The sequence below is a fragment of the Schistocerca nitens genome, chromosome 5 (assembly GCF_023898315.1).
Source record: "Schistocerca nitens isolate TAMUIC-IGC-003100 chromosome 5, iqSchNite1.1, whole genome shotgun sequence".
In the NCBI taxonomy this organism is placed as follows: Eukaryota; Metazoa; Arthropoda; class Insecta; order Orthoptera; family Acrididae; genus Schistocerca; species Schistocerca nitens.
In genome coordinates this window covers 89,217,349-89,243,701 of record NC_064618.1, presented here as the reverse complement: position 1 = coordinate 89,243,701, position 26,353 = coordinate 89,217,349, and the positions used below count along the sequence as shown (strand labels likewise).

The window sequence follows — 26,353 nt, the reverse complement described above, 5'->3', positions numbered from 1 at the left end:
GCCACACCGCCCAATGGCCAAATCAATGAGGCCTGATAACAACGAGACCACACCTCCGTGCCAGGGAGGAAGGCAAAATACCACCAGCTCGGTGCGAATCCAACTGCTGTGCTGAGCGCGCGCGGCCCCCTGTCAAAAACGCACCAGAGGGCAGCAGCTGCCTCAGCGCCTGCCCAGGCCAAACCAGACGGAAACAGAAATACAAGTCGCTATCGATAGTGCCGGATACGCAATGTGCCAGAGAAATGGCACAATATCATATATATATATATATATATATATACATATATATATATAATATTTCTTACAACTAAATTTTATTAACATGAGGTGCTGCCCATTAAACTTGTATGTTACCGTGCCACTCTTGAAGCTTATCATTTATTCTTTCACACTGTGTTGATGCACTGGTCACTGAAAAGAAAAAACTTAAAATCAACTTAAAATTAAGTGTGCAATAGCTAAGTGGCCACTGATTCAGTCATTCTTTCACGTCAGTATGCAGCCGTTTTATTCACCTGTTCTGCCCAGTACATCACCTTTATGCTGTAAAGAAAAGTATCTACAATGTTCAATGAAGCATGAGATATTTATGCTCCTCATCTCTGTATCCTGCTGTCATCTTAGCTGTCATCGTTCCTATCCTTAAATGTATGTTACATGTCCTGCAGTTCACTTTCTGTAAACACCTGTACATATCTGTATATAGTAGGTTAACATTATTATTTTAGTTAGATATTAATCGTAGTCTCACAAACATTTCCTTAGTTTAACATTAATATATATGATGTAGTCCACCTTAAGTGTATTCTTATGGTATATATATATATTTGATCGTGGAGGGAGTTCAGATGTCTTAAGAAGCCTTGCAAGTTGTCTTCACCATGGGGTGAAACTACAAAGGTGTCATCAACATATCTCCAGAATACCGTGGGTTTCAAGTCAGCAGATTCAAGCACCTTCTCCTCGAAGTCCTCCATAAATAAATTGGCTACCAGAGGGGATAAGGGACTACCCATGGTGACTCCGTCCATCTGTTCAAAAAATTCATTGTTAAATAAGAAATATGTGGAGGTCAGAACATGTTTAAATAAAGCTGAAATCTCTTTGTCAAAACTTCTTTCAATAAGTTGTAGAAATTCTGGAAGGGGAACCTTTGTAAATAAAGCCACCACATCAAAACTAATATATCAGATGGGTTCATTTTCAATGATTCAGTTTACTAATGAAGTCAGCCGAGTTTCTTATGTGGTGAGTACATTTTCTCACAAGAGGCCTCAACAATGATGCCAGATATTTGGCAGCGTCATAGGTCGGAGAGCCTATGTTACTCACTATGGGGCGTAGAAGAACATCTTTCTTGGGGACCTTTGGTAGTCCATAAAGTCTAGGATGCAACGGACCACTTGGTTTCAATCTCTGAACAACTTCTGGTGGAAAGGGTGAATCATTCAGAAGCGAAACAGTTTTCTTTGCCACTCGATTAGTGGGATCCCTGCTGATCTTCCGGTACATGCTATCACTCAATAAATTGTACATTTTATCATGGTATTCGTCCCGAGACAATAAAACAGTAGCATTACCTTTATCTGCTGGGAGTACCACCGTCTGAGTATCCTGGCGAAGCTTGCGTAGAGCAGCCCTCTCTGCCACAGATATATTGCTCCTTTGTGGGCGAGCCCTCATAATTGCAGGGCATGTTTCACGTCTTATTTCCTCTGCTGAATCAGAGGGAAGTGGGCGAACAGCTTCTTCAATGGCGCTGATAAACGAAGGCAGAGGCAGAACCTGTGGCGTGGGTGCAAAATTAAGTCCCTTACTCAAAACCATCATCGTAGCATCGTCCAAATCTCTACCTCTCATACTTATAACAGGGCGTCGAATAACAGTTTGTCGCTGCGATGTCGTCTTCAGTCGACAAAATTTTGCAGTCTGTCGGGATGTGGCCAGCTCACGAATCCAGCCTGATTTGGCCCAAGTTGTACCATCAATCCAATTCCAAGAATCATAGGGTATCTCCACAGGCATCTTCAGGTGCAGGCGATAAAGTTCTTCAGAAACCAGGTCTAATTTTCGGCGAGTAAAGTGGATCCACTCCTTAACAATAGCAGAGCCTGATTTTGTTAAAATATTATTCATAGACGTCGTTTTTATAAAATGTACTAATCTGGCAAACTTCGGAATTATGCCCTGGTCACGGCACCTTAGTAAAATGCATAAAGAGCTCAGTAATCTCGCTCTCAAGTGTCGAAGCTTATCCAATCGTCGAACACATAAAACCATCTCCTCCCCGCAGAGGTACTTCATATGAATCATCAGGTTTTGGCGGCGTAAAGACTGTTCCATTAAGTTTCGGGTGTGCAGCCGCAATAAATCTCCTTCTTCTTCTAATATTTCGGCTGTATAACGTTCATTCATCTTCAGAGTGAGCCGCAAGGCTGCCGCTCTAGTGCTCGCTTCGTCGCTTTATACTGTTGTACCGCGCGACTGCGCATGCGGCCACAGATGCAAATTCGCCAGAGACGTTGGTCGGCGGCAGAGACGTACATAATGAGCGAGTTGTACCTATGACTCCCCAACTGATCTGTGTTGGCATATCGATATATCATTGTGAGCTGAACTGTGACGACGTCTTTGCGAGTTTATTACAGCAAGTGCCGGATTCCATGATTTATCAAGATTGAAACCACTATCTCTATTAATTAAATTCGTCGTCAAGCGAATTTCAATTGCCTCCTTCACTATCGAGTCCCAAAAGGATGATGTAGTTGCCAAAATTTCGACGTTGTCATACAACATACTGTGACCATTCTCAGCAGACACAAAGTAAAAGTGATTTTTCGTCCTCCACCCAAGACAGTTGCACTCGTGGGCTCCGCCAAAGATGATTTGCTGCTCCGAAAATCTGGTGTTTACAAAATTCCATGTGAATGTGGCCTTTCTTACTTCGGACAAACAACTCGAACTGTCCAAGAAAGATGTACAGAACACCGGAGGTACACACGACTTTTACAACCTAACAAGTCGGCAGTGGCAAAGCACTGTATCGATAATGGTCACTGTATGTTGTATGACAACGTCGAAATTTTGGCAATTACATCATCCTTTTGGGACTCGATAGTGAAGGAGGCAACTGAAATTCGCTTGACGACGAATTTAATTCATAGAGATATTGGTTTCAATCTTGATAAATCATGGAATCCTGCACTTGCTGTAATAAACTCGCAAAGACGTCGTCACAGTTCAGCTCACAATGATATATCGATATGCCAACACAGATCAACTGCGGAGTCATAGATACAACTCGCGCATTATGCACGTCTCTGCCGCCACAGGCGTCTAAAGCTAGCGAAATGAGGTATGCTCAACTACCGGAACTACCGATAGATGGCTCTATCGCGTGCCGGCCAAAGTTCATATCGTTGAGTGTCTGCCAGAGATCACTGGTGTCCGCCATATCTGAATTTGGCAAGAAACGAAGTGTCAAAACACGGATGAAAATGTTTTTCGTTCTGCGCCCTCATAAGTCTTTTATATTGGATGTTCTAGATATCTACACATCAACATAATGAAGTGTCTCTAATCTAGCGAGAAAAAACAGTGACAGTTCTGCTATGAAATTCCTAAATTTGAGTGTGTTTTGGAAGTTTGACAAGCTGCCCTATAAATCATTTACTATTAATTTTATGAGTGCTTTTTACTTATTTGCCCGTTTTAAAACACTATTTAAGATTCAATGGAGGTCAACAAATTACCTTACTTGCCAAAGCTATTAACTACAGGTATAATTCGAAAAATCTAGTGTGCAAAACAGTGAAGACGTCTCTTCAAATAAAAAGTTGACATCGTTTGCGTTTGCTTAGGGGTATCTTTACTGACAACAGAAATTACAACTGAACTGTCAAAGTATTACTTACGTATAAACGTAAAAATTTATTATTTTCTTTATCTGAAGTGATGCATTACCGATCTACATATATGCTGACACTGTAATTGCAACATGCACTTACGAATTTGGCTCTCTCTTTGATCAGAAATTTAAATGCCATGATTTTATTAACTGCTGTACGAGATTGGTGTATTTTAACTAAGTGATAAAGTAGAAGCGCCAGTTTTTGACAGTGCTTCAGTCTTTGATACGAGACAAGAAATACATTTAAATGAGACAAACACAAAGGCCAACGTTAAGGCGTCAGTTAAATGCATGAATTGTATCATTTGGAAGTTAAGTCTAGTACTAATATTATATTGGACTGATCCATGATGATGTAGGAAGTGTAGGAACTTGCTGAAAATAACATCGATCACAGCTGTTAATTTTATGGTTGGGGTGTCTTAAAACCAATTTTCCAGTCTGACACCCAAACAATGACTGGTACCATGGTTTTATTTTAAAATGGAATTCAAAACATGTGAGTGAGCAAAATTAATTACACTATGAATTATAACCATGGAATTTTATTTCTGTGAATTTTGGTTCCAGTCTTTGAGATGGTGTCTGTCACTGGAATGACTGGTTGTCAGTATAGGGCCCAAGCAAACACCAAACCTGAAAGCGAAAGCTGCAGAAGCTGGCCAGACAGGCACCCCAATGGCTGCTACAATCTGTGTGAGACAAGGGTGTCATTATATTGCAAATTTAGTGTAAAAAGTTCCATATTGTCTGAATTTGTTCTATACTGACAGGACATTCTAGTCCAGCCGAGTTTCTTATCTGCAAAAGTACACTAGCCAATACCAGTGGCACAAAGGTAGTGCCAAATTACAAACTATCCGGTAACAACAGAAGTATTGCTGGACAATGTACAGTAAATAATATGTAATAACCTGAGAAATTCAGAATTGGTTTGAAGAAATAGAACAGTATCTGGAAAGAGAGTAACATTCTCTACATTCTCTCTCTCTCTCTCTCTCTCTCTCTCTCTCTCCCCCCCTCCCTCCTCCATGTTTAGAGTATTCCTGTAATAAATAGCTAATAGCATACCAAGAACATAAGGGTGTCACAGTGGAGATTTGTTTTCTGGTACAGACGTCTGATACAACTATTCCACAGCAAAACTTATTTTCAATAGGTGTGGTACCAGTGCACTCTCATAGGATAACAGAATATTATATCCTCCAGGAATCACATTGGGTACACCACTTACAACATTAACTGTACAGCAACTACAATGTTCTGTGAGCAAGTAATACCAGTCAGTATCTTTAATTTTAACATAACTCTTTACTCCCATAATTACCTGCTTCTATGTGTGCTTTTACTACAGATTATTGGTAAAGCAAATACTAATTGAATAGGTCTTCACACTTTTAATACTTACCAGAAATTCTGAAAAAAGTAAATTGTTTTATTACTGTATAATTAAGAGGTGTTGACTGGTTTCTTTGAACATTTAATAGAAGCCTTCTTTTTACCTGCTATTGATAGAGAGCCATTCCAAGTTCTCTACAGAACAATCTCTCCCATTTTTCATGAGGTTTGTTATCCTGTACACTAATATTGCTTCTTCTAAATGGTAAATAATGCATTCAGACATTGTTGGTATTAAAGGTAATTCATGAAATAAATTATATTTAAACCAGAAAATTAAAGATTCCACATGGCACATGAAAAGTACTTTGCTACACACATGTATGTACAGATTCCAAATTGTCTGGTAATTTGAGTTACAAACTTTTTTAAATAGAAATATGAAGAGCACAATACTTTGGGCCTGCAACAACTCAAACGTAAAATACTTTAGTTCCCTATGGGTAACTTTGTTCTACACGTGACTCGTGCAACTGCTTTCACTCTTAATGGAAAACTAAATGGTTTATGTTAACGTTAACTAGCAAAAAGTGTAACCATTGTTACATAATTTCTGTGAAGTAAGATTCCTTAATGTTAATTCCTTCCTTTGTCGTCATAACTTCAGTTCCATGTGGGACATATGAACTAACAAAATGAAATGCTTTTATTACTATGACCAAACAAAATATTTTTAACATTTAGTACACAGTTCAAATCAGCAAAAAGTGCAACCATATAATTAAGGTAAATGATGAAAATTAGGCATGTAACAAGTACTGAAATTTCCTAGATTGCCAAGTGCAACTGCAATCACTGTATTCTGTACTTTGTAGTGCTAGAAAGATAATTCTATTTGCATTATCTCCCCCCCCCCCTCCAACACAGGAAAATATAATAGAAAGACCTCCTAGCAAAATAAAGACAAAATTCAGAGAATTAGGTTTCACCTGACTCAGGCTCCCTTATTCTAGAATGGTTCTAAAGTAAAAAGAATGCTTATGATCAATTGGAACATTGTGTTCATTCTAGGAAGTATTAAAACAAGAATTGACATAGTAACAATTTTATTGCTCTTATGTTGCAGAGTATCCACAAACATTACTGTTTGAAACATAGGGCCACTGCATACTCCATTAGATCAAATTCAAGTTAACATGGTTATTGAGGGAAATATTTTCTCACACTGAAAGCCATCTGTCAAATAAGTCTCAGAACTTTTTTTTCCATTAATTTCGCACAAATCACCTGTTTTTAATGCAAGTGCATATTTTGTAACACCAAACATCTTAAAATAAGCTTATATAATAAACAATTACAATTTTGTTACAATATCTACACAGGACGTAAAGAGTTAATTTTACTTCAATGTGATTCGTCTTTTGAAGTTCATCATTACACAACAACAAATCTATGGACAAAGTTTTAAAAAAGCTGTCAAAATGTCACACCCGTCTGCATGGAATGTTCCATTACATAATCTTTTCCAATTTGCGCACTATACATGATTAAACAATATGAGTTTATTTAACTTCTGCCTTATACTTGATTTGTTGTTTAAAATTTTCTCAGCCGACATTTTTTCCCATATGTTTTTAAGCGTATGCAGGAGTACAGGGATGCAATCTTACAAACAAGTTGAGTCTGATGTAAGTCCTCAATCCCAATTTCATAACGGTAATCATGACCAAGAGCAGGAAATGGGTAATCTACAAAATTATTTTTAACAGAATGCAAAATCTTGGCCTGTATGTATTTCCGTCGCATATCCCCAGCAATCACAAACATCTGAAACAGTTTATCTGAGTATTCTACAACAGAGTATACACAGCCATTTGTTTTAACCAGTTCTCCCCGGTTAACAAAATTTACAAATGCATTTTTACTGGCCATATTGGGAAAAGCATAGAGAGCATCACATTCTAATGCAGATTTAACTACTGGTGGCTTCAGTATGTGAAGACAGTCTTTGCATGTGATCTGCCTTGACAAGCGCAATGACACATATCCTGCAATATAATAGACTATGTTTTGCTTGTAAAATGAGAACTTAATCTTATCATCAAGAAGTGCACACCACTTCTTTATTTCATTTTCTGCAACTCTTTCATCAATTTCTACTACATGCTTTCTTGCATGAAAATCATAAACAGGTGGCACACAACACACATTAAAATTTGATCAATTCTCATTCATTACGGTGACACTGTTACCCAAGAGAAACTTTCTCATGGCACATTTGAACTGGTATGCATTTGGATTGTTGTTCCAACCACCTCTGGGCCGAAAGCAGGAAAAAAAAAGCCCTATGTGATCTTGTGACAGTTTATATGTCAGCAAATACTTCAGAGGAGATTCGACACGAAGCATACTTGACAGAGCTATGTGCCTGACTGATTGCATATCGAAAATTATCCCAAAAGCAAAAGTACTTCTTGCATGGAGCAGCAACGGAACACCAATAATTTTTAAGCTTTTGATATAATTTTTAGTGTCTGTAAATACCAAGCCAATAAGATTTGTTGTCAAGTCTCAGGGGGCTCTTATACCCTTTACCTAATGGATTTCTGGAGTTCAGAATATCAAAAATCCTATCAATATAATACAAAAATTCTACTGTTGCTTCACTTCCTTTAAAATTTGGTTCACCAACCCTCCTCAAAAACTCTATACTATCTGCCACACTAGAATTCAAAGTCTGTGTAGCTAATGAAACATTCATTTTTCTATTTACATAACTTATATGTTGCTCTGATAGTTTGTTGGCAAATGTCATACCTTCTTCTTGTTGTACCTTCTTCAATTGCTCAATGAAATGCCATCTAATAATGCCAGTTGGAGACTCGATAGATACTTCTGCTACAGCATTTATGGCTAACTTAATCATATGACACATGTCAAAGATACAATAAACATTGTATTTTTCCACAGGATGAGGAAAGTGGCTTTTAAAATCACCCTTGGAAAAATTTAAAGTACAGCCAAGTGCTTATATTTACCTTGCAGCCATCACATGTAACACACCAAACCCTAATGCCAGAACTATGCAGCCTCTCAAAGCAGATTTTATCAGTGTGGCCTGATTATTTGCCTGTACACCGTTGATAAAGAAATATGCAATCGGGCATTTAAATTTGCCTTTAATAGAGCCAAGCATGAAAGTCAGAGCCTTAGATGCCTCTATTACTTCTTTTGACTGAGAAACTTCCCCACCAAAGTCTAAAAAAAAACTGTGTATTGCTTAGTTCCTCGGTCCCAAACTACTTGCTTCCTAATTGCCATACTGTCTACAATTAAACATGAATCGCTGAACTGGTCCCTTACAATTAGGTTCAAATCAATGTACTTAAAAAAATCTTTTAAGAAGCCAGGTTCACAGTCTACACTTGCCATCCATTTGGAAATCAATGATTTATGGGGCAGAGGCATTAATTTTTGCAGGTAATCACATGCTGCTGGTGAATAAAAGTACACAGTCATCACAAACATTTTCACATTTGTTGTGTATCTATTACCCTTTGACGAGAGAGAGTTGTTCACTAAATTGCACACTAATTCCACTTGTGTTCCTTTCTGATGATTGAGGAAATTATGTAACTTCTTAGGAAGATGCCCATTCTCCTTCAATGAACTTATGATGTCATCCATGGAACATACTTTCTTCTCTCTTCTTCGAAGTTTTTCACAGACGCACTTCAGTTTACGTTTTAATTCGTGCACAATGTCTGAGAAAAAATTGCAAGTTTCGGTCGCCTTGTCTTCCATTTCTACTTTCGACTGTATACCACAATCAATTACTGAAGAACCAACTGCACTCTGAAACAAAGAAATAATTTCGTTATATATGATTGAAATATCTCAAGGCTTGATGAAAAAATATTATAAGAAAACTTCGGGCGTGTGAAAACATCCTTATACTAACGTTTTTGACACAATTCGCAGCTTCTGCATTGGATAATTGGGACATGCTTTCCACGGAAGAATTCTCATTGACAACATTCTCCACGCAATCAGTAGGTTCTGCAGCTGGCAAATCGAGCACAGATTCTATGACAGAACGCTAAAAACAAAAATATGGACCTGTATTACAACATTGCTTAGACCTATGTAGCTCATTTGTGTTCGTACGAAATAAATTCACAAAAGTAAAAAGCACACACATAGCAAGGAAATTAATTAGCTACCTCAAATGGAGAAGCATTCGTTGTCACTCAAAATCCTAACAACATGTCATCGTCGCTGTTTATTTGGTGGCATCAAATGAGTCGGAAAGTCAAAAACTGATGGCACTGCTTCGGGTTTGAGACGTTTCTTCCACGTTCTAGGGCTCACTACGTAATCATCTTGTCGCAAATGGTTTCCGCAAAGAGAACTGCAAGACGTAGGATTAAAACCTTTCCGCTTCACGGAAGTAATACACTTCTTTAGCAGCTCTGGGTGCTTTAGGAGAAACCTGTTCAAAAACATCGCATTAGCAAACGCACTAAGTCTGTATTTTTATCGTATTGTATCGGTAGTCCTATTACCTGTGAAATGGTAAGTCACTTTCCTTACTCCATCGCTTCGTACAGTTGAAAGCGGAACAAGAAATCACCATTTCGATAATACTTAATTCCTTATACACCGTACAGACCGAGAGAAACTTCTTGCCAAATTCGAATATGGCGGTCAATACAGACGACAGTAATCAGCTGGTAGAGCCATCTATCGGTAAGTCCGGTAGTTGAGCATCCCTCATTTCGCTAGCTTTAGACGCCTGTTCTGCCGCCGACCAACGTCTCTGGCGCATTTGCATCTGTGGCCGCATGCGCGGTCGCGCGGTACAACAGTATAAAGCGACGAAGCGAGCACTGGAGCGGCTCGTGAAGCTCCTGTCTCTTTCCTCTCCACTCTGGCCAGGCTCTAGAATGTAGTCCTGTCCACAGGTTACTACCCTGACCTGTGGAAAACCTCCCGTATCCTGATGTTCCTTAAACCTGGCAAACCGCCGTCCGCCGTCTCCTCCTACCGTCCCATTAGCCTTACCTCTGTCTTCAGCAAGGTCCTGGAATCTATCCTCACCCGACGCATCCCCCAGCATCTCCGCCAGCATCACCTCCTTCCCGTTACCCAGTGTGGCTTTCGGCCGTCCTTCTCTTCCGACGACCTTCTCCTTCACCTCACTCATCTCGTTTCCGACCAGCTTAATTCCCGTCGCTCCGTAATGTTCCTCTCCCTGGACCTTGAACGTGCTTATGACCACGTATGGCAGTCCGGTCTCCTCTTCAAGCTCCAAACCTTCGCCCTTCCCATTAACTATGTCCGTCTGATCGGCTCCTTTCTCTCCCACCGACCTTCCTACGTCACCATCCATAACACAGATTCCTACACCTTTTTCCCCTCCGCTGGTGTGCCCCAGGCTCCGTCCTCTCCCCCCTTCTGTACCTTTCGTATACGGCGGACATGCCGCCGCCGTCACCCCCGCCACCTTCTCCAGTTTGCCGATGACACCGCCTTCCTTGCCATTGCCCCCACCCTGCAGCGCTCCCAACACCTTCTCCAATCCCATCTTGATCGGTTCACTGCTTGGTGCAACCAGTGGTTGCTCAAGGTCAATCCCTCCAAAACCCAGGCGACCATTGTAGGCAAAACCACCCCTTCCTTCCGCCTCCTTGATTTCTATCTCACCATCTATGGCCGTCCTATCGCCCTCACTCCCACCCTTAAGTACCTTGGCGTCACCCTCGACCGTCGCCTCTCCTGGACTCCCCATCTCCGGACAATCCAAGCCAAGGCACGCTCCCGACTCCGTCTCCTCAAGCTCCTTTCTGGCCGTACATGGGGTCTGGACCCCTCCACCATCCTCCACACCTATAAATCCCTCATCCGCCCTATCCTTTGATAGGCCCATCCAGCCTGGATCTCCGCCCCCCCTACCTTTTATAAATCCCTCCAAATCCTTGAATGCCATGCTCTCCGCCTCGCCTATCGCATCCGTCTCCCCTCCCCCACGCAGATCCTGTACAATCTCATCCCCTTCCCACACCTCCTCCTTTTCCTTGAAAGGATACGGATCCTGTACACCTCCCGCAAACACGATCCTCCTCACCAGCTTGTCTCACCCGTCCTCTCCCACCCCCACCTGCTGCCGCGCCTGCATTCCCACGTCCCACCCGGTCTCCATCTCTCCACCCTCCTTACCCTCTCCCAAGGTGGCTTCCGCCAGCTCCCCCTCCCTGATGATGTCCTCCTCCCCTCCATCTACCCCTCCTATCAACTTTGATCCTCCCTGCCCCACTTCCTGTGTCCTTTCCTTTAGGCACCCTCCCTCCCTTCTCTTTCCTTTTCCCCAATCCCCCTTCCTCCGCCCCACTACCCCCAGGCTTCCCCTCCCCCTTCCTCCCTCCCCCTATCTCCCCTGCCCATGGCATCTCTGCTCTCCCCTCTCCCACTCCCCTTCCACCTCCTCCTGTCTTGGCAGGTCTCCGGACTCGCACACGCTCAGTGAATATTCGCCCGCCGGAAATCATCGCCATCAGTGTCTCGTGTGTGTGTGCCTTCGTATGTGTTTAGTGTTCTTTCGCCGTCACGCCACCACTGTTCATGTGTGCCGTCGCCGTCATCCATGTTATGTGCGCCGTGTCAACTAGTGTTAGTGATATTTCTCGTCCAGCGTGAACGGCTCCATGTTTTTTATTTTTTAGTGTCTACATTTTTTGCCCGCCGTTTTGATTGTATTCTCTGAGCCACCTATATGTAATACTTATTGTAAACCTCAAGGCTGAAGAGCGGCGTACTATGCTGCTGACAGCCCGCCTTTGTATAAGGTGATCAAAATCACAATAAAGGAAAAAAAAAACTGGAGCGGCAGTCTTGCGGCTCACTCTGGAGATGGCTGAAGGTTATAAAACCGAAATATTAGAAGAAGAAGGAGATTTCTTGCGACTCCACACCCGAAACTTAATGGAACAGTCTTTACGCCGCCAGAACCTGAAGATTCACATATTTTTACCTGTTTGTTGCCTTCGTGTGTTAGTTTTTCTTTACATCTTGTTGTTGCATGTTTCTTTTTGTTTACAAATCTTACTGAAATCAGATTGCAGTATTTTACTTTGCATAAGAAAAGTTCTTATCTCAGAATCCTGTTCCAAAAATTCACTAAATTCATCTAGACCTTGGGGTAACCTTGATAGAGCATCGGCAAAGATGTTCTGACTGCCCTTGACATAATTAATTTCGAAGATGAATTCTTGCAGATATAGACACCACATTGCCAGTCTCCTGTGCAGTAATCTGCATGTCAAGAAAAACGAAAGGTACTGGTGATCACAATACACTTTTGTACTCTTACCCCATAAGAAGTACTCAAATTTTTTGAATGCCCAGGCTACTGCCATACTTTCTAATTTCCATCCAGAGTATGATCTTTCTGCTTCAGTTAATGTGTGGCCAGCAAAACTATTTACCTTTGGCAACATCTTACATCTTCCTCTCTCATCTGGAAAGACATGCCCCCAGACCCTGCGAGGAGGCATCTGTGCACAGACAGAAGTCCTTCTCCATATGAGGTGACTAAGCGTATTTGCATTCACTAATGCCACTTTAATATTATTTAAATCCTCTTGGCACTTGTCATCCCACTGCCATGGTTTGCTTTTGTGTAATAAATTAGGCAGGGCGTCACTGTTCATCAGTTGTTTGGGTATGAACTTATAAAAGAATGACGCTAATCCTAAATAAGCTTTACATTCTAGAATGAAATTTTCACTCCACAGCAGAGTGTGCGCTGATATGAAACTTCCTGGCAGATTAAAACTGTGTGCCGGACCGAGACTCGAACTCGGGACCTTTGCCTTTCGCGGGCAAGTGCTCTACCGACTGAGCTACCCAAGCACGACTCACGCCCCGTCCTCACAGCTTTACTTCTGCCAGTACCTCGTCTCCTACCTTCCAAACTTTACAGAAGCTCTCCTGCGAACCGTGCAGAACTAGCACTCCAGAAAGAAAGGATATTGCGGAGACATGGCTTAGCCACAGCCTGGGGGATGTTTCTAGAATGAAATTTTCACTCTACAGCGGAGTGTGCGCTGATATGAAACTTCCTGGCAGATTAAAACTGTGTGCCGGACCGAGACTCGAACTCGGAAGGTACGAGACGAGGTACTGGCAGAAGTAAAGCTGTGAGGACGGGGCGTGAGTCGTGCTTGGGTAGCTCAGTCGGTAGAGCACTTGCCCGCGAAACGCAAACGTCCTGAGTTCGAGTCTCGGTCCGGCACACAGTTTTAATCTGCCAGGAAGTTTCAAGCTTTACATTGTTTCTTGTTCCTAGGTGCAGGACAACTGCATGTGGCATCGAGTTTCTTAGGATCAGGGAGGATACCTTGTTTGGAGATAATGGGACCAAGAAATTTTAGCTTCTCCCTAGCAATGTCAGACCTTTTTTTATGTTAGCTGTTATCCTGTAGTCTGAAAAACGTTGTAAAATTTTGCTCAATCAGCTGAATGTGTTCTGACCAAGTGGGCGTGGTGATTAACAAGTCATCAACATAGACCATAACCTTGCTAAGAAGCTCTGGTCCTAGTACTTTATCTAATACTGCGATGAATACACCTTCACTTATATTCAGGCCAAATGGCAGGATGCAGAATTAAAAGCTTCTACCACCACATACAAAAACTGTGCACTTTCTACTTTCTGGATGGAGTTTTATTTGCCAGTAGATTTCGGAGGTCCAGTATGGTAAAACACCGGGTATTATGGAACTTCCACAGTTGTTTTTCCAGGTTGTCAAGCCTGATTCAAACTGGTACTAGGATCTTATTAATATCTCAAGCATCCAGAACCAATCTTACCGATCCATCTGGTGTACTTACAGGCGATATGGGGCTAGAAAAAGATGAAAAGGAAGGTTAAATGATCACCCAGTTAATCATTCGATTGATTTCTTCTCGTACTGCCTCTCTTGATTGTTGCCGACCGCTTGCCACTGTATCGGGTGGCCATTATCACTTATGGACGGTGGATAGCCTTGCACTGGCGGACTGCAGTTTGCTTGTCCGTTGTAATTGTTCTTGTTGTTCTGATAACCTCACTTAATTCTGGTTTTTCCGATTCCCATTACCATATCTATTCCCTTTTTGTATGTATTGTGTCAGATATGGTTGCATGCCTGTTGTATAGTAACATTATTATTTACTTGTTGGTTTCCAAAGATGGATTGAGGTGTTCATTTATCTGATGTTTTATGTTGCCATGGTGCCTCTTCATAAATCAGGCCAATGCAATCCAAAACTGACAAAAAGTACTCAGTGTCGTGTTCTGGTGTGGTTTTTCCCTTATTTGTGGCGGAAGTCGGCTCCTTAATATCTCCAATACATCAGTCTGTGATTTGGGATTGGTCAAAAATTTGGTTTTATTTAAATATTTTTCGAAATAACCCCACAAGCTTCCATGCTTGCTATTAAATGGGGCAGGTTTAAAGACTTCACGTCTTAATCTCTATTGAATGGCTTCCGACCAGTACTTGTCTAAGAAAGACTTACCTTGCGCGTAGCTGTGACCATGTTCTGCCATTTCAGTGTCCCACAAAAGAACGTCACCTTGGGTGTAACCAAAACAAATCTTATCTTCTGAGCCTCTGTCCAGTTATGCGGAAGTACATTGTGGAACGCACTAATAAAAACTACCTGGTTCATTTGCTTTCCATCTGTTGAATACATGGGAAACCTGCCTATGTCTAAGCAGTACTTCATCAGCGAAGATGGATTTTACACATGTGGCATTATCTGACATCGGTGTGTTGTTACTAGCATGCAGAGCACTGTGTGGTAATTGCGCATGTGTTGTAGGTACTGCTGTAGGTAAATTATGGATTTTGCAATCTTCACTTGTGCTCGCTATCGGGCTTGTGACCAGATGTGGATAGCTAGGCACAGGTAGTTGAATATTAGCAACCTGACCCACTTAAATTGATGATACGGTTTCCCTTTTCTTCATGGCCTCTTTTAAAACATCTACATATACTTTACATTCAGATATTACCTTCTGCACTAATGTACGACTTTGATCTAGCGTATCTGCTTCTGTTCTTTTGATTATGTTATAATTTTTGCTTATCTGAGTTGTTTCTCTTTTGGCACATTCAGATTCTAATTCCAAGCTTTCTACTATTAATGTTAACTCTTCTACTGGCAGTGGTAAACCATCATAGTCCTTGTGTAGCTTGTTGACAGTAGTGGTCACTTTCTTTATAGTATTACATATTTCTTTTTGATTTGCTCTTATACTGTTATTTGTGTCCATGATTTTCTTTAATTCACCTTCTAAATGTTTTTCATTGTCACTAATTGAACCTACCTTTTCATTCAAAACATCAAGACTTCCTTTAACCTAAGAAATAACCTGCTGCTTTTATTGTTTCGTCATTTCTTTTAAATTGTCAGATATCTCTGTGTGTAGAGTTTCTGTCAGATCATTGAATCTGTGTGTGACACTATTTTGGAAATCTTCCGAAACCTGTTTTTGTGCTGTTTTGAAATGTGAAAAACCGTTAAATTTTGTGTTCAAGCTACTAAGCTGTTGTGCAACTGTATTGAATTTCGTGTTCATATCATGGGATTTAGTGTTCACAGTTGTCAGTAATTGCTGTAACAGCGCATTGGTGGTACTATTATCATTGCTATCAGTTGTACTTTGCATATTAATATTCGGATTACTGATAATCGGAGTCTGTCCTATGTTGTCAAAACACATTGCTGAAACTTCCTGGCAGATTAAAACTGTGTGCGGGACTGAGACTGGGACTCGGGACCTTTGCCTTTTGCGGGCAAGTGCTCTAAATATGTCAAGAAGTTTCATATCAGCGCACACTCCGCTGCAGAGTGAAAATCTCATTCTAAAATACATTACTGTTTCACGTTCTTCTGTTTCGTTCAGCATCGATTTATCGCTTCGGGAGATGCGTTAAACAGTCTTATGGATAATCATCATGCTGCCATTTGTTACACCTGTGACACCTATCTCTGATATTTGTCGGCTTCCTGCTAGCTGTATGTCACCTTCTGAATTACGATCAACAATGGGTAATTTTTGGTTAGCCATTTTGATTGTACTAGCAGTTACCAAAAAATTAATAAAATCAGTAGAAATATTTTTATGTAAATACGTCTTGCACCTGAAACCCGCAATTTCCTATGAAATCACGTTTCGATAAATACTTGTTAATTTGTTGAAAAATATTACGACTCACATGATTTAAATTTTCATAATAATTTACACTGCACTATCGAGTAAAAGTTTGGTATGATTTTAGAGTGCTTTCGATTAATAAATTTACTACAAGCGAAATCGTGAGGAAAAAGGAAATAAAGCAAGCTACAATAAGAGAGGCGCTACTTAGCGTCATCATGTAAGCTATTGTGCAAATTTCTTACCTTCTCTGCATAGGTAAGCAGCTCACTTACATCTCCCATTGGTGAATAAAGTGGTCTTTTTAATTCTCTGCTCCTCATTTTAATATAATATGGCTTCTGTTGCACTCATATTCAAGCAATAAGAAAACAGACAAACATTAGTTTTTCTTTTACACAATAATGACAAAATTTTTGGGCATGTTCATGTAACATTCGCTGGGAAATTGGTCGCCAATTGTGCAGGTCGATTTGGAGTAAACGTACTGGGAGTCAGTCCAACAGCTAACACAAAGAGTATGAATTGGCATGACATTTACATGATGAGAGACGATTACTACTTGCAGTACTGGGATTAAAGCACGGATTCTTGTTGAAACTGAATTGGTTCCATGAACAGTCTTCCTCAGAGTGTAAGAAAAATATAATGCAATGCACAAATACTAAAGCCACAAAAATGAATAATGTATCATAATAATTTCTCTTACTCTATCGATATAGATTTTTAGAATGACTGAAAGTTGCAGCAAACAAGGGACTTAACAAAAAGGCAATTGTTCAATTCTTACACACGTATATATGTAACAGAACTCACAATTGTGTTACGATGACATCATTAATTTACCTCTAATTTCCTGTGGTTACCGATCATACAGTCCATCCACAAAATCCTGATTATTAGCTCATATGTATTTCAAGATGTCTTCCAGGATGGAAGAAATTACTGCCTCTTCTTATGATTGCAGGCGAAGGTCATGCTTGTGAACGAATATTAGCGTAATAAATAAGAATATTTTGTGATTTTGATAACTTTTAACATGTATATTTATTTTATACACACACAGCATTTACTACACACATTGTTGGTGCACAAGTAAAAATTAGACGTCCTTTTTGTGTGGGATGTAAAACATAACTCTCAAGCAAAATTGAAACAAAGTTGTTAAAAAATTGAATATTCTCTGGCTGTTGCTCTTGTGTTATAAACGTAAAATTTAAAAGCCTATTTTGCCATCATCTGTGGCAATGTACAAATTTATTATTACTAACAAAGAAAAGAAAACATTCATATAATAAATAATTAGGGAAAAGGAAAAATAAAAAATGTTTGATTCTGGGAGCTAGAGAGACATCTCCAACTGCTGGATTTGTGAGGATAGTGTCTCCAATGACAGTATTTCATATTGTTTTAATCCGCTAATGGTTGGGATTGCAAAGTTTCAGATGTTTCAAATTCCATAGTAGTATTCTAATCACAATCTGACCCACATACGCTAAATAATAAATATTTCACAATCTGCCATAAATACAACTCTACTGTTAAAACTGACTGCATGGAATAAAACAAAACAGTGCAATGTTGTGTATATACATTTTATTTAAAATTACAAATAAGGAAAATATCATAAATAAGAGAAACAATTTTTATGGTAATTTAAATGCCCTGACATAATAGTTAAAACTTGCTGTGAGGAAGAAAACTAAACCACATATCTTCACAGGACAGCATTTTCCTTTTCATGGAGGAATTTAACTAAAAACTAGTACATTATGGTTTAAAAAATGTATGGGCTCTGTCTGTGTTTCTGAATATTTGTTAGAGTATTGTGCAAAAATTCAACCAAATCGATCAAAAACTATTTCAGATTTTTGATAACAACATTTGCCTATTAAAATATGATATGAAATGATCGTATGGCACTGTTGGCCAAGAGGTCCCATGCGGGGAAGTTCGGCCGCCGTATTGCAAGTCCTTTTCTTTTTTAAGTTGACGCCACTTCGGCGACTTGCGAGTCAATGATGATGAAGAACACACAAAACACAGTCATCACGAGGCAGAGAAAATCCCTGACCCCACTGGGAATCGAACACGGGACCTTGTGTGTGGGAATCGAGAACGCTGCTGCAAGACACTTCAAAAATATAATCTATGGCCATACAAATTTCGTTAGACTATCACATGAAAATTTGAAGTATATTGGTCAAAAGCTTTCAAGATTTTTGCTAATTATACAAGTTTAACACAACACAATGGTAAAAGTTGTATTGATAACAATATTTCCCTTCTGTATATCATGTATATCATGTATACATTTATATACTATATATATTAAATTTATGTAGTCTATGTCTGTCTGAAGGTTTGTTAGAGCAAATGTGGTGTAAGTTGGTCAAGCACTTTTAGAGATTTTTGGTTAGAATGTAAACAATGCTTTGCCTTTTTATTGTATGTGTGTGTGTAAATTTTAAACAATGTAGCTCCAAATTTTTAGCGGAAAATCATGTAAAAATTTGTAGTAAATCAGTCGAGAACTTTTTGAGATTTTTGGTCACATGGTTAAACTACAACTTGTCCTTATATAGCAATATAAATCTTATACATAGGTTTATATGCCACACATATTAAAAAACTGTTGCTAAAGTCAGTCCAAACGTTTATTAGGATATCACATAAAAATTTGAAGTAAATTGGTCAAGAACTTTCCAAGATATTTTTGCTAATGATGTTTTCCTGTTATATGATACACATAGTTATGCATTACATATGTGAGTCCAAATATTTGTTAGCGCGTGGTTTAAACAATCCGAAGTAAATCACAACTTTTTGAGCTATTTACCAATAATGTTTCCCATATATATATATATATATATATATATATATATATATATATATGGTGGTGAGTCCCATACTCCTTTACAGAGTGTAGGGGAGCGATGCGGGAGACCCGCGCCGCCTTACTAGGCAAGGTCCTAGTGGAGGTGGTTTGCCATTGCCTTCCACCGACCATAATGGCGATGAATGATGATTATGAAGACAACACAACAACACCCAGTCATCTCGAGGCAGGAAAAATCCTTGACCCCGCCGGGAATCGAACCCGGGACCCCGTGCTCGGGAAGCGAGAATGCTACCGCAAGACCACGAGCTGCGGACTTTTATATATACATATATATATATATATATATGTGTGTGTGTGTGTGTGTGTGTGTGTGTGTGTGTGTGTGTGTGTGTGTGTGTGAGTGTGTGTGTGTCTGTCTGTGTGTGTACTTATATATTAAAATGTGTGCCTACGTCCATGTAAACATTTATTAAAGTATAGTGTAAAAGCCGGCCGCGGTGGTCTCGCGGTTCTAGGCGCGCAGTCCGGAACCGTGCGACTGCTACGGTCGCAGGTTCGAATCCTGCCTCGGGCATGGATGTGTGTGATGTTCTTAGGTTAGTTAGGTTTAAGTAGTTCTAAGTTCTAGGGGACTTATGACCACAGCAGTTGAGTCCCATGGTGCTCAGAGCCATTTGAACCATTTGAACCATAGTGTAAAAAACTGAAGCACATCAGTCAAAAACTTTCCGAGATTTTTGGTAACAACATTGAACTACTATTTGTCTTGACATATGTAGCCTTTGTCGATTTGAATGTTTATTGGAGTATCGTCGAAAAATCTGAAGTAAATTGGTCAAATACACTTTGAGATTTTTGGTAACAATGTTAAACTATGACTTATCTTTATAAAGGGCGCTCTCTCCTGGAATTCAGAGGCAGTTGTCAATAATTTACAAATTATTCATGAAACACGCAAATGCTAGTAAATATTCAAAACATGCTGATCATCTGGTAAAACATACTAAGTGCCACTCAGCATAGAAAGCATGGAAAAGCTGTCACAATTGAAAAAGGATTAAAAGGTAACTTTTTCTTTGCCATCTCTAAAAGAAAATATACAAGCTATTTATTTGAAAAGATATTTTTTTAAATAGGAAGATCTTCTATTAAAGTACATACGCAAGTGAAATATATTCTGGCACAGGTTTCTGTCTCTTCTCCTTGTCTCAGTTGTTTTGAGTGCAAAAGAATAAGATCTTTTTCCCGCAGTGAATTATAGTTTTTCGCACAAATTAGAATATATTTCACACAACTAGCACACTTTTACCATTGAGAGAGCTTAATGATAAGCATTTTTCGTAAAAAAAAAAAGCATGAAAAGGACGAGTGTGAAGTTGGTTGGTTCTTACTTTCAAAAAAAGAAAAGGCAACAATAGTTTTCAAAATTGGAGTTAATGTATCAATTGAAAATAATGAGTTGCCACTATAATTTGTGTACAACAATGTTTACCACAGTGACAACGATACCACGTAATTACAATCTTTTTACGGTTATATGATAGTCTTATAGTAATACTACATTTACTGTTGTGTTATGCAAAGTATGTTTAATTTTGTGTACGTGACTAGTCGACATAACGTTATGCATATGGTCCTCAAAGGAATGAACAGCGCAGTTAAAAAGAAGTCAATAAAGAGGTCGAATCGCATAAGATGAGCAAGATGTGCTTTATCCACTGGTGTGTAATCTTTAAATAAGTTTCCATTTATTGATCCTTATGAGGCATACACTATTACTGTGCAAATTGCAGACAGCATTTCTTAAATGCATATCCTGATTATCCGCAGTTTATTGCTTGAAATTAATGAGTATTGGAAACAGCGACCAGTGGCATTATTTCTAATAGTTATTAAGTTACGACAGCAAGTATACCACGTAGCTTGGTGCTAACCGCGCTCCGTGTCTATTCGACCGTGAAAGTCGGGAAACATCCCCGACGGTCGAAACTGGGTATGTACACGTCATAGTGATGTCAGGAAGAAGTGTCACTGTGGGAATGATTTCATGTCTTAACGTAGTCGCGCTAACCATATCAAAAATAATCCCAGGAGTTCAAAGCGTTACGTGTCTGATTATGTATCTTTTGTCGTAAAATGATAAACGAAATGGATAATTTTTCTCAGTTTAAATATCTTGCACTATATGGTAGTTATTAATTTTTGTTTGAATTTTAACAGCTCTCGGATATACACGCAAAATAAATATTTATGCTATCTCCTTAGATTGTAAAATATGATTTGATCGGCTCTGGGCTTTTTTAGATGTTGAAGAACTTTGGTATGAACCAAGAAAAACTTTTTTGCCCTCACATCTTTGACAGATTGTGTTCTTTGTGGGAGATGTGTTGGGCAACTTCATGTTACACCATATGGAGTGCATCGAGCGTATGGGTTGTTTGAACAAATGCTAGTAAATGGAATTAATTGAAAACCTTGCGGTATTGTGACGCAAAAAATAAGATCTGAGTTCATTCACTAGTGCCTGCGTTTGTAATACAACTGTTGCTGTGTCAAGCTGAGGGAACTGCACAGCTAATGTCGAACCAAAGTATATCGAAATTAAAAATGGAGAACACACACTGTGTAGGCAATAGTAAGTATTTGTTCATTATATTGCTTGTTTCTACCGAGTAATTTTTTTGAGTTATTGGATAATTTTTCAGTGATTTTATTTTTTTCTCATACAAACAGAAATGTCACATTAATTTTCAGCTGTTCAAATACAGCAGTTAATTTCGTGTATTATTTAGAGAGATAGTGCCTATGGTTTTGAAAATCCGATTGAATTCGTGAGTTACTATTATTTTCAGTTATAGTTGGGGTTGCAATGTAAATCCGATAGCAATTATCAATGTGTAATTTATTAACTAACATTTCATGCCATTGATATTGCAATTTAGAGCATAGTCAAGCTAGTAGTTGAACTAGGTTGAATCCAACATTCCCATAAAATTCATGATGGTTGTAACCGAATTGACCCGTCACTTAAGTTTCCATTTCTTTTGTTATTAGTGGATGAAATGGGCTTTACTCGATAGCTGTGAATTTTGCAATCAATCATTGTAATACATAGATGGTTGTTAAACAGAGTAGTTACATTTTCTCACCATGTAATAATAAGACAAACATTTTGGTTTATTCAAGTGTCTGAAGAATTTTTTTTTACTGTGTTAGTTTTTGGGATTTAGATACTGTACAGAAATTACTCAGTAGACCTAATGGGTTCATTACCTGTAAGTCTCTAAACAGTGCACTAAGTACTTGTTTTCTGCTGTTTTGAAACCATTTGTATAAAAGTATATTCCTCATTGAAAGAGTGCCTTTGGGCGAGAGATGCGGATGATACAGATTCACCTAGTTCTGTTACTTGTGCGTAAGTGTTCTAAAATCATCAACCACACAATGATATGGGTAGATAATTTTCTGGTAGGATTGTGTTGTACGTTGTTTTGAATGTTTGTTACACATTTCCTGTCACAGTTAACAATGCGCAGGCTAGGCAGTGTTACTTGTAAGGTAACTAATGAGCAAACAGATACACAAGTTACCTGCATCTTTTTGTGGCATGCAAATAGTGTGCAATAAGAGTTCATATATTTCGAAGCTGAATATTGGATTGAAGTCATTTGATCACATATGTTAATTTTTGAACCAATTGTTATCGAGTAGTCGAAGGTCTTAGATGATATTACTGAATAAAGTAATTTTCTCAAGCCGGTGGCTGTGTTCGATATTATTCAACTACACTTTGCCCAAAAACTGAGGTACTATTGGACCTTGATCATATTTAAAATTAGTAAGAAAGTCTCAATTGCACAGTCATTGAGTAAAAGTATAACTGGTTCTATCCTCTAGTAGTAGGCCTCCTTAAGATAATGCACCATCCAGATGATGATGATGATGGTAACAACCTGTGCTGACTCCAGTCGCAAAACTGGTTCTGTGCTTGTTTGGATTCCACATTGGCCTTTTTTTATTCTTATTCCTAGATTTAACATGGTCTAATCTGTCATGGCCAGTCTTTAGAGCTATTGTATACGTTATAAAACAATATAGCTAACTTTATTTTTAAAATTGGCTGGCTCTGTGGTATAACATGGATATTGTCTGCTTGAAACTTTGGTTTTTGAAGGCTTTGTCAGTTACTTTGCATTACTATATGGAAAAACTGTCAGTAAATTCTTTAAAAAATGCCTCAAAAAACCTGTCAAATATTAATTTATTTACACGTCTAGTTCTATAGGACCAAATTGAGGAGCAAATCTCAAAGGTCATGGAACATGTCAGCATATGAAATTACAGCATAAAACTAATTATAGATAAAATAATGTTCATAAACCTAAGAAAGTTGTTATATGTTTAAGTAAATGCAATCGGCAAACATAAGAATCAGCTTAATTTTTCAAGAAACTCAACAGAATAGGAGTGACTCATGAGGAAACTCTTCATTTTAGATTGGAAGGTGTGTGGATTACTGCTAAGGTTTTTGAATTCTTGTGGTAGCTTATTGAAACTGGATGCAGCAGTATACTGCACACGTTTCTGCACAAGAGTTAAGGAAGTGCGGTCCAAATGCAGGTTGGATTTCCACTTAGTATGAACTGAGTGATAACTGCTTATTCTTGGGAATAAGCCGATATTGTTAACAAGAAACGACAGTAAAGAATATATATGTTGAGAGGGCAATGTCAAAATGCCCAGACTAGAGAACAGGGGTCAACAAGAGGTTTGCGAACTTGCACAACATACTGCCTGAACTGCCCGTTTCTGAGCCAAAAATATCCTTTTAGACTGGGAAGAGTTACCCCAAAATATAATACCATATGGCCTAAGTGAATTAAAATAAGCAAAGTAGAGTAATTTTCGTGTTGTTCACTTACTTCAGATACCGTTCAAATAATAAAAATAGCATCATTAAGTCTTTGAACAAGTTCCTGAACGTTCTATGTCAGTTTACTATCTATCTGATATTTGAACTGTTCAGTTTCACTAATCATATGCCCATTCTGTGAAATTAAAACATCAGATTTTGTTGAATTGTGTGTTAGACACTGTAAAAACTTAGTCTTTCTGTGATTTAGCCTTAGTTAATTTTCTACAAGCCATGAACTTACGTCACAAACTACAGTATCAGAAAAAGAGCCAATGTTGCCCATAATGTCCTTCACTACCAAGCTAATGTCATCAGCAAACAGAAATATTGTAGAATTAGAGGGCATATCATTTATATAAATGAAATATCATAACATAAAGTGGAATGTCGCCATAGCATTAGCCAAACCAATCTTCAGCAAGAGAATGACAAAAGCTGATAATTTTATCCTCAGTGACACATCTGATAACTTTTGTGGCTGGTGTAGTTATATTCTTGATATCAAGAGGGGACCTACTTCTATAATGTAAGAGTATAGGATTTTGATCTGCAAATGGGAACACTATCATCACAATTCTTCTGTAATTTTAAATCCAAAATATTGTCCAGACAGGTGTGGTCTCTGCAGGTCGATTATTGAGAGGGTAAATTGCACTGTCTCAGTAGATTTTTCAATTCAGCGACACTGTATTTGTGTTGTAACAAAATCTGTATTCAGATCTCCATGTACTATAACATAGTGCGTCCATGTAGTCTTCTAATACATTTAATGTCGTGTCCAGTTTATCTAAAAATGTATTTGTGATAACATTAGTTGATTTATGGAAGGATATTATTACTGACTTAAAATTTTCACTAAATATATCAGCAGTTTCAAAGTTCTGTTCATACAAAAAAATCTAAATCCAGTCTCATAATAGAGCAACTCAGTGACTGGTTAACAGATTGCTGCAGCACCTCTTATGTGCAGTTTTCTGAATATCACTATATCATATCCATAAAATTTAACAACAAAACTGGCAGCATCTGCACCAACTCCGACAAAAACACCGTCGTCATCTCTACCACAAAGAACCGAAGCAGAAGCAGTACTAACAGCAGCAGCTGTAGCAGTACCACCACTGACTAATGTTCAGTAGTCTAATATTCACTTAAACAAAAAAATATAAAACCTATCCTTTATTTACAATAAATTCTAAAAATGAAAACTCCAGTAATCTTTCTTACATTGTGATGGTAAATACCGATCTATCATCTCATTACAGTAAATTCTTTATCTTTTACCACTTTCATATTCAGATTAGCAGTAAATTTTAAGATCAACACTTTTATTCCTTTCAGATTGGTCATTTTGAGTGGGTCTATAGAATCTTTTACACTACTAATCTTGTGGGCTTCTTCCTCTTGCTGCTTTAGACCAAAAAATCATTTAGGCAGAGAGGATTGATGGTCTGCTGTCCACCTACCCATGACATTTGACACTGCTTCTTCTTCTTCTTCTTCTTCTTCTTCTTCTGTAGCTCCCTTCCCTCCCTTTGATGGTGCAGTTGCTACTGTTGATGCTGCTGTTATGAAATGCATAAGTTTATGATGGTACTGCTACAGCTGCTGTTGTTGGCACTACTTCTGCTACAGTTATTTGTGCTGGAGATGTTGGTGTTTTTGTTAGAGTTGGTGCAGATGCTGCAAGTTTTGTTGTTGATACTGATGGTGATAGTGATGCTTTGGCCATTGTAATCTCTAGTGTATCCTCAGCATGTTTATATGCAGCTATGTATGGATGTGAAACATGGATGATAAATTTGATGCTACAGAAGAATGCTGAAGATTAGATGGATAGATCACATAACTAATGAGGAGGTACTGAAAAGAAATTGGGAGAGGAGGAATTTGGGGCACAACTTGACTAGAAGACAGGATTGGTTGATAGGACACGTTCTGAGGCATCCCTTGATCACCCACTGCCCAAATGTCTATAAGGTAAAATAAATATGTAGAATTGCGGACGGTTGGGAATGTGAGTCTCACGGGAAGCATGCAAGGGATAAGTCCCTGCAGTCGCGCTATTCATCTGTGTCCTCGGTGGCTCAGATTGATAGAGCATCTGCCATGTAAGCAGGAGATCCCAGGTTCGAGTCC

At 38.9% G+C, this 26,353-nt stretch overlaps 1 protein-coding gene and 1 long non-coding RNA gene across 2 annotated transcripts in view; one reads left to right on the top strand and one right to left on the bottom strand.

Moving 5' to 3' along the window:
* Nucleotides 1-7,468: 7,468 nt before the first annotated feature.
* LOC126259701 (uncharacterized) lies at nucleotides 7,469-9,841 on the bottom strand. Its single transcript, XR_007546552.1, has 3 exons — nucleotides 9,475-9,841; nucleotides 9,213-9,350; nucleotides 7,469-9,106 (listed from the first exon to the last, which is right to left on the bottom strand). It is a non-coding gene; the product is annotated as an uncharacterized LOC126259701 (long non-coding RNA).
* Nucleotides 9,842-21,666: 11,825 nt separating this feature from the next.
* Nucleotides 21,667-26,353, top strand: part of LOC126259323 (uncharacterized) — a 77,564-nt gene continuing 72,877 nt past the window's right edge. The window contains exon 1 of the mRNA XM_049956007.1: nucleotides 21,667-21,934. Coding sequence (XP_049811964.1) covers nucleotides 21,877-21,934 — 58 coding nt within the window. The 5' untranslated portion in view covers nucleotides 21,667-21,876. The remainder of the gene's footprint in view (nucleotides 21,935-26,353) is intronic.